The following is a 16,431-nucleotide window of genomic DNA, read 5'->3' on the forward strand; positions in this document are numbered from 1 at the left end:
CCTATATTTATGGCATAGTATGAATAAAGAACTGGCCCTAGAGCCAGAACTTGGGTTCAAGACCTGCCTCTAATACCCATAGACTATGTAATAATGGTAAACTCACCCAGCCAGTCTGTGCTGAGGTTACCATAGCAAGTGACTTTGTCAGCCTTGCAGACCAGGTGCCATTGGTGGAAAGAATTTTCCTCATCCTGTTGTTCAGTCATTTAGTCATGTCTGATTCTTGGCAAAAGATTCTGGAGTGGCTTACCATTTCTTATTCCTGTGAATTAAAACAAAGGTTAAGTGACTTGCCCAGGGTCACACTAATAAATGTCTGAGATTTGAACTCAGACCTTCCTAACCCAGACTCAGATGGTTCTCTATTCTTTGCCTCTATTTACTTACCTGGTACCTGCTGTGTCAGCCCAATGGAATAGAAATTGGTAGCTTTAGAGTCCCTGTTAAAAATTTTGATAACTGGAAATTGATATAATTGAATTTCTTTGAAATCTTATATATTTTATTTTATTCACTTAAAAATATTATTATGAGAAGAGGTCCCAGGGCAAGGGTGTCCAGGACACAAAAGAGGTAGAATGTAAGTTCCTTGAGGACAGGGACCATTTTTGTTTTTTCATATGAATTTACCTTTACAGTGTCTGGTATACAGGGACAAAGTAATAAAAGTTTATTAATTGGGGGTCAGCTAGGTGGCAAAGTGGTTAGAGTACTGGCCCTGGAGTCAGGAGGACCTGAGTTCAAATCCAGACTCAGACACTTAATTACCTAGCTGTGTGACCTTGGGCAAGTCACTTTACCCCACTGCCTTAAATAAATTTTAAAAAATTTTAAGTTAATTGATTGATGGGGAAAGCAAGAATATATGACCCTAATATGTGTGTGTGTGTGTATATATATATATATATATATATATACACATACATATATATATATATATATATATATTTGTATATTCACACAGATATCTCTGTGCAAGCCTACAAATGTTTGCTATTGTGTGACTTTAAAAATCTGATTTTTATCAGTGTGACCATGACTCCAGAACAGCTCTGGGCTGGGTGGTAGATTGCTGCTGAGCCTGTACCTGAAGCTTTTCTAGCTTGGTAGGACTTGCTAGAGCTTGTGTTCTCCAGCTAGTAAAACTTTCCAAAACTGAGAATCACCCCTAGGCCATGATGAGACATTAGGAAGAGAACTTGAGTGGAGGGTGTGTTACCTGTATTTATTATAATAACATATCATAACAGACACAAATGATCATATATTTATCTTTAAGGTTTATACTAAGCACTTTCCCCACAACAATTCTGTTAGCTATATAGGGTCTAAATAGGATTAGATCATTTTTAGATGAAGAAACTGAAGGAGTAGAAAGATGATGGAATTTGTCTAGGACCACAAAAAACTAATATAGGCAGAACCATATTCCTGGTCTTCTGATTCCAAATTCCCTGCTCTTTCCACTTTACTGTGTTATAAGAATACATCAACAGGAACACTGTGAATTTGTATTTATGTATACATATATGAGAGGGACAGGTTTCTAATTCTGCTTTGCCAAGTGCCCAATGTCAGTTGGCTTCTCTGAGATGGTTTTCTTATAAAAAAAAAATACTACCTACTTCAAAGGATTGTTGTGAAGGCCAAATGAGATCATGAGAATGAAAAACTTTGCAAATATAAAGTCTTATAGAAATAGAATCATAAGACCATAGATTTAAAGCTGGAAGGGTCCTGAGAGCTCATTAGTCTAACCTGCTCATTTTACATCTAAGTAAAGGCTCAGCAACTGCCCAAGGTCACACATGAAGTGTCACGAGGTGAGATTGAAAGTCAAGACCTTTAAATGCCAGGACTTTTTCCTACTGTACCAAGCTGTCTCTTTATAATGTCTCTATGGATGCAAAGATAACTGAATCCTAGAACTGCAACTGGCAATATTTTTACCTGGAGCAAAAACCACTGGAATAGGTGATCATGAGCATAGGTTTAAAAGACAGTCTGACCATTGGTGTAACCAGGAGAGGGGTACTCTGTACTTATAGTTGGGTCACAGAGTGGGTTTGACAAAGGAGGTTATGCTGTGCCATTAGAACACTTCAAACTGAGGACCAGAGAGGGACCTTCCTGTGGAGGAAGTCTGGGGAAGAGTCCTTTTAGTCCCATGCTGGTTGCTACCTTACCTCTGGATTGGGATAAAAAATACAAACCTTCCACTGTGTCTGGCCTGTTTGTTAGTATATTCTGTACTGAGTGTGATGATGAAAGAGTCATTGGGTGAATCTTTCTCAGATCTTCCCGGGCAGAAAGCCCGTGTGATGTGCCCACAGGGTGTAAGCTGGAGGACTTGACTCAACATGCCAGGGCAGTCCGGGGAACATTAGGGGTCGAACCAGCCTGGGCTTCCCAGGAACATGACTCAAGTGTCCTCACTCTGGAGGCCCAACTGTGAATCAGCAGGATGGCACCCTGGTAACCACTGTTACTGTTATTCTCTTCTTTCAGGAAGGACTTGACTAAATCCCTGACTAAACAAAAGTTTGGGTTTGGGGAAATAAAGCATGTCTTTGATCTTTTCACAACAGCTCCATGCTCTATACTCTCTCTCTACCCACCCCCACCCTCACCTTTCTTCCAACATCTACTGTTGGGTTTTTGGGCTCAAAAATTTCTCTAGGGGTTCTCTAGGTACACTCCTCATGTTATATAGCCAAGAGAGCACTAGACCAGGAATCAGAACTGGTTGGCTACCGACCTCTCTGGACCTCAGTTTAATCTTCTGTAAAGTGGGAAGAATGATTCCTTCCCTGCCTCCCCTTCTGGCCTTACGGATATGAAAGATATGGCTAAAAATAAAGCTGTACTGTGTAGAGTTTAGCCAGTAAAATAAGGAAGAGGCTTGATAAACCTCTAAGTCCATTTCTAGTTCTGAGTTCTCTGAAATATAAAATATTATCATTAAGGTCTATTATTGGCTAACAAAGGGAAAAGCCTCCAAATCTGAATGAGTCTGATGGGTCAATAGTACTAAAGTCAGAGTCTTTGAAAGAAAAAGCAGTTGTTTGTTTTCACAGTATTCAGGTTATATGCAATTTTAAATGCCTTCAGTCATTGATCAGTCCCAAGTATCAAGATTCAGAAGTTAGGGATGGAGGAAAGGACAGATAAAACCCTACTCATCCCCACCATCAGACAATGCTCTGCCTCCCTCTCTCCCTGATACCTGAAACACCCCCCCCAGTCTCTAGACACTTACACATACATGCCCTAACATATGTCCACCATATGGTGGGAGCCCTGATATGTCTCTGTGGTCGGTGTGGATGAAGGGAAGAGCAGGTGGGTTCCCTGGGTCGGGCCAGGCCAGGAAGGAGAATTGAAACCACTGAGGCTCTAGGCCCCTGTCTTCTTTTCCTCATACAGGATGTCATTCTGAGTAAACAGCTTCCAGAACCAACCCCCCTGTGAGCCCGATGCTCTTGGTCTGAATCACAGCTCCTAGCGACAGCCGGGCTCTGTTTATAAACAATAGGTTCAACCCAGCCCACAGGATCTGCCTCGGAGGGGCTGCTGGGGAGGGAGGGAGGGTTCCCTTCCACCGAACCAGGGGAGCCTGGGCCCACCAGAGTGTAGTGTAGTGTGTGTGGGTGTCCACAAATGTGTGTCACAGTGTGTGAATGTGGGTGAAAAGTGCACGTTGTATTTGCCGCTAGGTTTTAATGTTCGCCTGTGCCCGTGAGCTGGTGTGTGAGTGGGTGTGTGTCTGGGGGGAGGGGTGTATGAGTACAGGCCAGCCATACCCAGCAAAACAAAGCAGCCCATCTCTGGGTTGCCTTCCTCCCCGGGTCATCTTGGCCATCCCTCTGCCTCCAGAGGGGCCCGCCCAGGGTCACGACTATTCTGTGAAAGGCTACACCCCCACCCCGTGTCCTAACGTCCCAGGCTCTCTTTGTCATCTGTTTTCGTTCCAGTTGGTGACAGTGATCTAGAGTGTCATGTGGCAGCCATCCGGACTCCCAAACAAAGAGGTTTCTTCTTAGGCCCCCTGTGGCTGGCAGGCAAGGCGGCAGCAGCCGGGACCCGCTGTGGGGGAGGAGGAGGAGGAGGAGGAGGAGGGGGAGAAGAAAGAGGAGGGGGAGGGGAGGAGGAAGCAGGCTTCTCTCCCCTCCTACCCCTCCCCTCCTGCTCGAGCTCCTCCTCGGGCCCCTGGGGAGGGTGCGAGCGGCCCCCTGCCTTCTGGCCCGCAGCTGGGCTGGGCTGGGCTGGGCTGGGCTGGGCTGGGCTGGGCTGGGCTGGGCTGGGCTCCCCAGCCTCCCTCCCCTCCCCCACACTCGGGACGCCGCCTCCTCCCTGCTTTTCAGGTGAGGTCATCCAGTTCTGTCAGAGGCCCCGGAGCCCCGCGTTGCAGGAGGTCTCGGCCGCCTTGGTTAAACCCCAGGAATGGGAGCCGGGAGAGGAGCCGTCAGGCCTCTGGTTGCCGCCCGGGGTCATGCGAGCCCCTGGGGCACTCAATATTAATGAGGAGTTCTGATACCTGCCTTCCGCCAGCCTTGACTGTGGCAGTGGGGGTGGGGCCCAAGCAAGGGCAGACTCTAGTTTGAGGGGAGTTAGTGCAAAGAGTATCCATCCTATCGCCTTAAGGACCCCATGAGTCCCCACTCTAACCGTGGCCAAGTCAACCTAGCTCTCAGGGCCTGTTTGCTTATCTGCAAAGTGGGAATAAAAAGCTTTATGGGAAGGAGGGAGGAAATAAGCATTTATAGAGAGCCTACTGCAGTTCAGGAAATGTGCTAACTTCCAGCTCCTCCATAAAATTATAATACTCCCTCTTCTGTTTGGATTCTACGGCTTATAAAGAAAAGGGCTAAGCTGGGGGGGAAAGGCTTTTAGAAAGTTGAGAGGGGAAGACATCACTTTTAGCTGGAAAGAGACCCGGTGGATGGATGTTGAGGAAGGTTGAATGGAGGTGGGGGGGTGATCTAAACTGCTCACTAGACAGAGATGGGGCAGTAATCTGTTTCCAGCATAGGAACATATAGGATGAGACCTGAGAAGGAAAAATAAGCCTGTGGTAAAAAAACAAAACAAAACAAAACAAAAGACTCTTAAGAAAAGGAGCATGAGAGAAGGCTGAAAAAATAGGTTGGAGATAAATTAGCAGAAGCCTTCTATTCCAAGAACAGCCATTGATACTTATTTCTATAGGCAGTGGGGAGCCACAGCAGGTTTATAGTAGTAGTAGAAGCAGCAGTAATAATTATCTCCTAGTGACTTAAGTGGTGTTTTCAGACAGAGAAGGGAGGGCCTCTTGTCAGACTATGTGGTAGCAGGGATTCCTTTGGGATATGATCCAGCTGGTCACTGAGGTCCCTTCCAATTCAAAAATTCTGAGATTCATTAGGAGTATAATAGAAGAAAGTAAAGAGGATGAATTGGAGAAGGGAGAGACTGGAGGCAAGAAAACAAATTGGTTTAGTCATTTTTCCATTAGAACCCATTATCTTCTTTCCTGTAACAGCCTATCTTTTAGAAGTCATCATGTCTTAGAATTTCAGCCTTAGGAGAGACCTCAGAGATTATCAGAGGCACCTGGTGCTACAGTGAAATGATGATCATGAAATCAGGAAGACCTGAATTCAAGTATGACTTGTCACTTCACTTGTTTGCCTCAGTTTCCTCAAGTGTAAATTTGTATTGAAAATGTAAATAATGGCACCTGCCTGGTGCTCTATGTTGTTATGAAAATCAAATGAGATTAATATTTGGTTTTTTGTTTTTTATATATAAGTGTATATCAATTATATACAATAGTAGTTTCTATCTATCATTTCTTGTAAGATTTTGAATTTTACAGTTTTTCCCCTCACCCTCCCTTCCCTTCTCCCCACCCCCACAGAAGGCAATCTTTACATTGTTTCCATGCTATATATATTGATCAAAATTGAATGTGTTGAGAGAAAAATCATATCCTTGAGGAAAAAATAAAATATTAGAGATAGTAAAATTATGTAGTAGTTAAGACAACTTTAAAAAAAATTGAAGGTAATAATCTTTGGTCTTTGTTTAAACTCCACAGTTCTTTCTCTGGATATAGAGTCTTAGATGAAGATACCCTAAAATTGCCCCTGATTATTTCAACCCCCATGTTGCTGTTAGGGTGTATAATGTTTTTCTGGTTCTGCTCATCTCGCTCAGCATCAGTTCATGCAGGTCTTTCCAGGCTTCTCTGAATTCCCATCCCTCCTGGTTTCTAATAGAACAATAGAGTTTCATAATATACCTATGCTAAAATTTGTTCAGCCATCCCCCAATTGATGGACATTCACTCTATTGTTCACTCAATTGCCATTTCTTTGCCACCACAAACAGAGCTGCTATGAATATTTTTGTACAAGTGATGTTTTTACCTTTTGTCATGATTTCTTGAGGATATAGACCCAGTAGTGGTATTGCTGGATCAAAGTATATGCACATTTTTATTGCCCTTTGGGCATCATTCAAACTGCTTTCTAGAAAGGTTGAATGAGTTCACAGCTCTACCAACAATGTATTACTGTCCCAGATTTCCCACATCCCTTCCAACATTGATCATTGTCCTTTCGGGTTATATTGGCCAATCTGAGAGGTATGAGGTAGTACTTCAAAGATGCATTAATTTGCATTTCTCTAATCAGTAATGAGCAATTTTTGATCTATGAATAGCTTTGATTTCCTCATCTGTAAATTGCCTTTGCATATCCTTTGACCATTTTTCAATTGGGGAATGGCTTGTTATTTTTATAAATTTGACTCAGTTCTCTATATATTTCAAATGAGATAATATTTGTAAAAATAATCTTAACTCAGTGTCTGGTACACAGTAGGCATTGAATAATTGTTTTTTCCCCTTCCCTCCCATCTAATCATACCTAACTAGTAAATTACCTCTACCACATTCCTGTAAATTATCCAGCCTTTGTTTTAAGGACCTTTAGTGACATAGAGAATACACTCTCCCTCCTGAACCAGCCTATTCACCTTTTAGACAACTCTTAACTGTTGGAAAGTTTTTCTTTTCTTTTCAGACAATAAGGAAAAAGTGACTTACCTAGAGTCATACAGCTAATAAGTGTCTGAGGTCAAATTTGAACTCAAGTCTTTCTGATTTCAGGGCTCGTGCTCTATCCACTGCACTACCTGGCTGCCTTTGGAAAATTTTTCTTGCCTTAAGCTAAAACCTCAGCTACTTCCACCTGAGTTCTGTTCTTGGGAACCAAACATAATGAGTCTAGGGCATCTTCTCCAAATAGTTTAAGACAGTGATTCCCCTTTCCTAAGGCCTATTATGCCCTAACTACTCACTTTCCAGAGGCATAGTCTCCTGCCCCTTTGCCATCTTGATTCCCCTCCTCTGTATGCTCTGAATAATGAGCATCGTTCCTAAAGCATGCTATCCAGAACTGACTTAAGATGTGACCCAGGAGGATCCTGAATCTTTCTTGTATCTTCTTTATGAGAAGTTAATCCCTTGGAAAAAAGTGGACTCTTTGGTAAGATGTGAACTCATCTGACACTGGTTGCTTTTTTCCCCAGGATTCCCATTTTACAGAGGAAGAACTGAGGCAAATAGGAATCAGGTGACTTGTTCAGCCTCACACAGCTAGTAAACTAGTAAGTGTTTGAGGACAGATTCAAACTCAGATCTTCTTGAGTCCTGGTCTGGTTCTCTATCCAATGAATCACCTTACCGCCCTGGCCCTAAATGCTACCATTGCTCCTTTAACACTGTATTGAGGATAGTTGATTGATTCAGCTAGTTCATACATCTGTGAAGTTCCCCCCGCCCCCCCCCAGTGAACCACATGGCTCCAAAGATGGCAAAGAATGACAGTAGTAGAGTGGTGTGGAGTTCCTGGGGCAAATCAACTTTTGATGTTACCAAAAGAATCTTGGGTTGAGGCAAGTACCAAAAAGAAAGATGCTGCCTAGCACTATAGAAATAACATTAACTAGCATCAGAGGATCTGGGTTAAAATCCTGTCTCTTTTGCTTGCTACTTTACTATGATGCTGGGCAAGTCACTTAGTGTCCCTGAGCCTCAGTTTACTCATCTATAAAATGAAATAGTTGGCCTAAATAAGCTCTGAGGTCCTTTCCATGTTAGATCCATGACCCACTGATCTTCTTATACTAAGTTTGAATCAGGTCTTTGTAAACTCAAAATTCTTCTTCTAGGCCAAAAATTAAAGATAGAGTGGGTTGGGGGAAGAGGACAATGGGACTGCCTGCTCCAGATTATCCCCTATGATGGTTGCTGACTGCTGACCTCATTGGCCAGCACATGCAGCTTCATGTCTACTTTTTGAACCTTATGGTCCTAGGTACTGTTAGGCCAGCTCCAGCTTCTCAGAACAGGAAGAGTATGGGGCAAGCTTTTAGCTAGATCCGGATGTTATTAGGGTGTTGGATGAAAAGGGAGATTAGATTCTGCTCACCCCCAATTCCACTCAGCATTAACCCCCTGCTCCCCAGAGTATGCACATCCGGTGTCAGCCCTACACCTCCACAAAGAGGATGTGAAACCATCTGACAGGCAGCTGGTAGATTCCTTAGCAACTGGGGAAAAATGCTGGGCCCCCCCCAGAAGGGCAGAGAGCAGGTTGTGCCTTTATGATATATCCAGACTATCCCTTATTCCAAAACATAAACACATACATTATGAACTCTCTGAGGCCACTTCCAGTTTCTTACCTCTGACTTGAAGCCTCTGCCATGGTGCCTATCTATCCAAAAGCAAAGAAAGGTGAGGAGAGGGGGCCATTCACTTTATAAGTTTGTAACTAGAGACCTTCAGAGGAAATAGTCTTCTTGGAAAGGGAGCATAATGTGAATGGTCAAAAGAACGTTGGATTTTTGGAATCAGGAGAGCAGAGTTATAATGCCAGTTTGGCCATTTATTCATTGGCCTCTGAGCAAGGAGTTTCTATCTTGTTTAGAACCTCAGTTTCATTAACAATATACCTAAGACTGAGTTAGGTTAGTCAGGAAAAACTTCCTGGAGGAGAGTAGGATTACATAGAAAAAGCAATGGGGTCTGATGGGAAAAGTTTTTGATATGGAAACAAAGATCCTAGGTTCTTATTCTAGTCCTGTGACCCTGTGTTGTCTAAGGACCTCAATTCCTCATCTATTTGGATATTGAATTACATGATCTTTTCCAGCTCAATCTCTATTCCTTTGGATAGGGTGTGGGATCCAAAGTCAGGTAGTTGTTGTTCACTTGTTTCAGTCATGCCCATCTCTTCATGATTCCATCTGGGGTTTTCTTGGCAGATATACTGGAGTGGTTTGCCATTTCCTTCTCCAAATTGGGTTAAGTGACTTGCCCAAGAAGTGTTTGAGGTCAGACTTGAACTCAAGTCTTCCTGATTCCAGACCCAGTACCTTGTCCATTTTGACATTTAGCTGAAGATTATTCAGTTGTGACATCAACTCCCTACCTGCTCTAGCCACTACTCATCACTGTCAACAAAAGTATTCCCTCTTCCCTCCCTGCCTTCTAATCCCCCCTGGCAGCTACCAATAGATGATCCTGTACTCAGGATGTAGCTAGCCACCCTATTTCACCAACCCCATCTGCTGCTCTAATAGCCTGCCTTGAGAACTTAGTAGAAATATTGTACAACCATTCAGGAAACTTGAGTCTGCTCTCCCCCCCTCCAAGTGTTTACATGACCTTGGAAAAGTCACTTCCCATCTAAACCTCAGTTTCCCAGTCTGAAAAAGTAGTGTAGTTTAAATGATCTCCCAGGGTCACTTCCATGGATAATTATTTTATATATATATATATTTATATATATATATATATATATACACATATATATATGGAGGAGAGATCAGTGTTCTAAGTTATAGATGAATAGTTCCAAATACATTTGATCTCTCTCTTTTTTTGGAGGCAGTCAGGGTTAAGTGATTTACCCAGGATCACACACAGTATCCTAGGCTGAATCTGAATTCAGGTTCTCTTGACTCCAGGGTTGATGCTCTATCCCACTGTGCCACCTAATTGCCCCCTTATCCATTTTAATCTAAAAATGTTTCATAATCTCTCCCATTTCCTAACCTCTCATACATGCTAGTCATGTATATTATGAGAATCTATTGACTGAGAAAGTATATGACTAAAAAATCACCTCCAATTCAGTGCAACCTGGTACTCTCAATTAACAAGCATCTTAAATACCTATTCTGTATTATGAGCTGAAGATAAAAATCAACAAATAAAACAGTCCTCTAAGAAGCTTATGTTCTATTGAAGAAGGTGACACACACACTTACATACAAGTAAAGAGTAAGTAAAAGAATAAATACAAGGGCATTAGGGAAGAAGAAGTCTAGCTGGGAGAAAAAGTTGAATTTAGAGTCAGAGGGTCGGATTTAACCGTGGAGAAGTCCTGTAACCTCTTGACTTCCATTCTCTCAACTGCAAAATGAAGGATTCATACCAGAAGACCTCTGAGATAGATTTCTTCTAGCTTTCAGTCTATCAATCTATGAATTTTTTTAACTCACCACTATATACATATACACATATATAAATATTCACACATTTACATATATTGAAAGTAGGAAAATAGTAATGTATGTGAAGATATTACTTATTCAGTCTATTCAGTTTATTCATGAACCCTTCTAGAAAAACTCTTTGACTTCCCCAGGGGGACAATGCCCCACAGATTATGCTCCAGCTAGGGGGCATAATGCATAGAACTCTAGATCTGGAGTTGAAAGACTAGAATCTGGTCTCTGTTTTTAGCTGTGTGATTCTGGGTTAGCCATTTAACCCCTGTCTAATTTAGTCTCCTCAACTGTAAGATGGTGAGGATCAGGTGAGATACCTGTGAAGAACTTAACATAGTGCATGTACATAGAAGGTGCTTAATAAATGCTTATTCCAAATTGTGGTATATGATTGTTAATGATGAGTACTACTGTTCTGTAAGAAATCATTAGCAAGTGGACTTCAGAAGAGCCTGGAAAGACTTAAATGAAATGATGCCAAGTGAAGTGAGCAGAACCAGGAGAACATTGTATTTAGTAATAGCACATTGTATCATATATCAACTATGAGAGACTACCCTTAAAAATCCAGTGATCAAAGACAATTCTAAAGGACTTATGATGGAAAATACCATCCACATCCAGAGAAAGAAGAATGGAATCTGAATATAGATCAAAGCAGACTATTTTCACTTTTAAAAATTGGTTTTATATTTTTTTCCTCTCATGGTTTTTTCTCTTTTGTTCTGATTCTTCTTTCACAACAGGACTAATATGGAAATAATTTAACAAATTGTATGTGTATAACCTATATCAGATTGCTCGATGTCAAGGGGACTGGGAAAAGGAGGGAGAAAAATGTGGAACTCAAAATCTTATAAAAAATGAATGCTGAAAACTTTCTTTACATGTTAATTGGAAAAAAATTTTTTAAATATTTGTTCGCTCTTCCCATTGTATCATATATTTCAAAATCTTATTATTTACCTCTCTTAGGGTATCTTATATCCCCTGACTTGCCTTGGTTTCCTCATCTGTAAATTGAAAGGAATGGATTAGATCTGGGCTCTTAAAGAGATAATATTAAGGAGCTTGAAGGCCCACCCTGTTCCTGGGAGATTCTAAACTAGGGACATTTGCCAGACTTCAAATACAGCATAGCTGAGGATACTGGATAGCTGAGGCTTGGGAATTTACCAGTATACCTTGGACAGCCCCTTTGGGGGCGGGCTTGGCCACTAGGACATGGTGACACCCCAGCATAGGCACTTGGGGAACCTCTCTTACATGGGCAGACAGCTTGACAGCCACTACCCAGACTCCCTGGGGCCCCTGCTCCCTCCCCATGGCCCGAAAAGCAAGCCCAACCCTTGCTGCTCCCCGGCCATTCAAACAGAAGAAAGGCTGGATTTTCTTTACCTGTATTTCCCTGGTAACCACAAGAGGCCGGGCGGCTTCCCATCGTTCCTCCCCAAGAAGCCCACAGTTGTCAGAGGTGAGTTTCAGAGGGAACTATCAACCTACTCCGAAAATGACTGGGTTGGGTCTGGACCAAAGCCCCAGGCTGGGGAGTTGGTTTCCTTTCGTCTTCTTCACCCCTTCTCAATCTCCACTCCATTAGAACTGGTTGAATGAGTTTGACTTCTCTTGGGAATAATGTGGCTTTGAGGGGACCACCCAGAGCTGGGTGTTTGGGATATTTTGAGCTCTCATTTCTCAGTCTAAGAAAAGCTACCAAAGATTGTAGTATGATAAAAATAGTACTGAATGTGAATTTAGAGTAATGTGGTTCGGATCCTGCCTTTTATTTGCTACCTATATGACAGTGGGCAAGTATGTCTCTCTGTGCCTCAGTTTTCTCACCTGTAAAATGGCATTGGACAGATAACTTATAAGAGCCCTTCTAGTTCTATAAGTATGATCATAATGGAGACCTGGGGTTTGTCATGTCTTGTCTTGTCATCTTTTATCTTGTCTTGCTTTATTTGATAATCTGCATAGGCAGATAAAAGATCCAGACCCATTTTCTCTTGGGTTAATCATGGAGGGTAGGGGGTGGTAGGAGCTAGGGAGATTCTATAGCTTAAGTAAACAGACAGCAGGATGATAGTATGTGTGGATCTCTGAAACCTTTCAGGAACGAATGTACTTCTTCCTAGGTCAAGGCCTCCTAGATACAACAGCTCTAGAGAATGGTTAACAGCAGGTTTGTCCTGGTTCCTACATTTCAGACTTATGGAACTGGGTAATAAATACCAAGCCAGCATTTCTACAAGGAGAAACTGAACACCTCAAGTATGGGGTTAGTGGTCATACTAAGCTATGAGAATCTTACATTCTGAATCAAAATTTCATCTCTTTCCTTAATGTAGGGCTCTTACAAGGGGAGTGACTTGTATAAAAGTATGATATAATTACTTTAATATTTGGAGGGAGCCTAGTTTTTAAATCTAAAACTTGTTCCTCCCCTAGGGCCTAGCATAGTGTTTTCTGATCTTAAAACAAGTTTGTTGAATTGATTTAAATTTACAGCCTTAATGATTTGGGTTCTAGCTTTGACTTTGTGCTAACTACTTGACCCTGTAAAATGAAACTCATACTACCTAACCCTAACTACTTTGCCTGCCTTGTTGGGAGAACAGAAGGTTATGATGAGTGCAACATCAATTTGAAAAGTATATAAGGAATGTAAGGAATTGATTTTAGTGTACTGGGGAGACCTCTCCAGTGACCTAAGTCTCTGAATGTTCTACTTAAGCCATATGCCTATGTGGAGAGTAATTACTTTGGTGGAAACTGTCCCATGTGTGAATTTGTTCTTGTCATTTCAGGATAAGAAATAATTGGAAGGTATAGTAGAACCTAGACCATGAGAGATGGAAAGAATCTTAGAACATTGTCATTCTTTAGTAGTGTCCAGCTCTTTGTGATCTCATATGGAATTTCTTTGACAAAGATACTGGAATGTTTGGTCATTTTCTTCCTTAGCTCATTTTACAGATGAGGAAACTGAGGCAAACAGGGTGAAGTGACTTGCCCAGCTCACTAGTAAGCATCTGAGGCCAATTTGAACACCTAAAGATATCTTCCTTGACTTCAAACCCAGCACTCTCTCCATTTTACCTCTTAGCTGCTCAAAATGTTAATCTGCCAGGTATGTCCAACCTTTTAGCTCTTCTGGGCCATATTACTACATTTTTAGGGCCACATATAGAATTTAATATTTATTTATGACAGCAGTATAATTCTTATATTACCAATGAGTATAATAATATTACTAATACCATATAAATGGTCTTTGAAATATGAAATGCAGCCTGCAGGTTGGATATACCTGATTGTAGTACAAATTCCTTGTTTTACAGATGGGGAAATTAAGGCTCCAAAAAGAAGTGAAATGCTCAAGCAGAGAATAAATGAATGGACCCAGTCAAGAATCTCAGTCTAGAGGTGGTTAGGTATCACAGTGGATAGAGCACTGGCCCTGGAGTCAGGAGGACCTGAGTTCAAATCTGGACTCAGACACTTAATAATTACCTAGCTGTGTGACCTTGGGCAAATCACTTAACCCCATTGCCTTACCAAAAAAAAACAACAAAAAAACCCAACAACAAAAAAAGCAAGAATCTCAGTCTAATCTAGCATTTTGGCCTGTGAAGATTTCCTCTGCTCTTGTCCTTTGAGAATCACTCAGAACAGCAGTAACATTTCTATCTATATAGTATATGGTATATGTTCAGTCTGAGCCTTGATCTTTATATATTCTGGCTCAATGTAGCTTGAGGTTGCTTGAGGCCAAAGGCCTTAATTCTCCCTTGGGATCTGAGGCAGGAATCTTTTATGGACTAAGCTCAAGAAATGAGGTTGAGCTAGGGACCCCACCCTATGGAGCTCCCGAACCACAAATCTCATCAAGACCTGTAAATGTGGCTGTCCTCCTATTCACCTTTGCCACATGGTAATGCCTCATGAACCACAGAAGCAGGTGAGGAATGAGGTAATGCTGGGTGCCAAGAAATGACCAGGGAAACACAACGGGCGTGGCTGAAGAAGTTGCCAACATAGTCCTCCTAGGAGTTCCTACTGAGGTCTAGAAATAGACTGAACATAGACTCATTAATCAAGGATGATTAGATACAGTCCTGCCCCAAAGCAGGGGAATGGACAAGATGAGCTCATGATCTCTACTTCCCTCCCTTCAGTGATAGCTGCTATAATGGGAACTCATAGCCCAGAAAGATAGTGTTTCTGGGTAGTCAGAACAGAGTGTCCTTCTCCAATAGCCCTATGTAATTGTGAGCTTTGCCCTGGGATGAGAAAATGAGAAAGGAGGCAAGAGTGTTCATAAGACTATGGAGGATAAATTCTTCCTAAGAATCACACATCTCTCAATGGGCAACCTGAGCACCGTATTTGTTTCTTCTGGCCCCAGTGGTTGGTTGTTGGGTGGTGGGAGCCTAGAGGTATTAACTTTGCCCTGAATCACTCCAGAGCCAATCTCAGAGCTTTAGGTAAAGGCAAGCCAGCCTCCTGGCATCAATCTAACTCTGACACAGACCCAGTAGAGCTAATTGGGCCTCACAAGAAAAAGGCAGGGGAGAAGAGGAGGAGGAAGATGGGGAAAGCACTGGGTGATTTCTTAAGTTTGAACACTTCAAAGGGAGATATCAGTAAATGAAGCTTCATACAAAAATGATTAAATATGTAAACATCAAGGCTAGAAGCAGCTAGAGTAATCAAGGAAGGCTTCCTGCAGGAGGTAGTTTTAAGTAGGATGTTGACAGGATGAGACAAAGATTAGTAATAATCTCTCACATTTCAACTGCTCTTTATACTATTTCAAAGCCCTTTCATATCATCATCATCATCATCATCATCATCATCATCATCATCATCATCATCATCTTTTTTGATCTTCCCAAACAGCAGTGCTATCTGGGCAAGGTAAACACGTGAAGTATTATTTCAGGCAGGAAACATGCCTAGAGAAGTTAAAGAACTACATTTTCCAGCTCACCCCTAAGGGTCTTGCTCTAATTGATTGTCTAGAGAAGGGGATAAGAAGGATTAGTCTTCAGATCAGTGTTCCTCCTTTCCCCTTTTCCTTTGTTCCAAATCACAAAATGTTAGGACTGGAAGGAACCCTGGAGGAAATGGGGTACAATGAAAAGAATACTGAACTTCTTGTTCTAGGACCTTATCTTGACTTGTAGCCTATGACTTACGTTCTCAATGATCTTGAGCAATTCACCTCTCTGGTCACCAATTTCTTAGTCTATAAATTGAGGGGCCTGTTCTTAGATGACTTCTAAGGTGGCTTCCAGCTCTAGATATACAGTTTTCTATCTGTACACTATATGCTACAACTGTAGACCCAACCCCTCATTTCACAGAAGAGGGAACCAATGCCCAGAAAGGTTAGATAAATGATTTACCAAAGGTCAAATAGGAAGTAAATGACAGAGGTCTAGGTAGAACCCAGGTCTTCTGATTCCTGATTCAGAGGTATGACATTTTGTGTTACCTGCAGCATTTTGGATTGGTGCAGAAGAAGTGGAGGAAGAAAGGTACTGAGTGAGTTGGAGAGAAATAAGTACAGGCTTGCTCAGTCTAGTGGAGAACATGAGACTGGACCCACCTCTGGGGATGGGGGTGTAAGGAAGGCAAGAATAAGAAAGGAGGAGCTAGCTAGAGGGAAGGGGAGTGACTGTAAAGAAATGAAATGGGGCAGTCCTCAAACTTACCTGTGCAAAAGAGGGTTATCTATTCTTTTTAGAAGTTGTACATTAGTTTCCTTGGAGTTCCCATTGCTCAACATGTTTCTAGAACTTCTCTTTGGGGGATGGTCTCAGAATGTAGAAGCCACAGAGTAGACTCCAACAC

At 42.0% G+C, this 16,431-nt stretch overlaps 1 protein-coding gene across 3 annotated transcripts in view; it reads left to right on the plus strand.

The window, feature by feature from the left end:
• Nucleotides 1–16,431, plus strand: part of RALGDS (ral guanine nucleotide dissociation stimulator) — a 91,288-nt gene that overhangs the window by 19,501 nt on the left and 55,356 nt on the right. Inside the window, exon 1 of one of the 3 annotated variants that reach the window (XM_074210806.1) lies at nucleotides 9,937–12,043. The exons of the other annotated variants lie outside the window; for them this stretch is intronic. Within the exon in view, the coding sequence (XP_074066907.1) occupies nucleotides 11,894–12,043 (150 nt within the window). The 5' untranslated portion in view covers nucleotides 9,937–11,893. Of the gene's footprint in view, nucleotides 1–9,936; nucleotides 12,044–16,431 lie in introns of those variants that run through there. 3 annotated transcript variants of the gene reach the window in all.

The sequence above is a fragment of the Macrotis lagotis genome, chromosome 1 (genome assembly GCF_037893015.1).
Source record: "Macrotis lagotis isolate mMagLag1 chromosome 1, bilby.v1.9.chrom.fasta, whole genome shotgun sequence".
NCBI classification, from domain to species: Eukaryota; Metazoa; Chordata; class Mammalia; order Peramelemorphia; family Peramelidae; genus Macrotis; species Macrotis lagotis.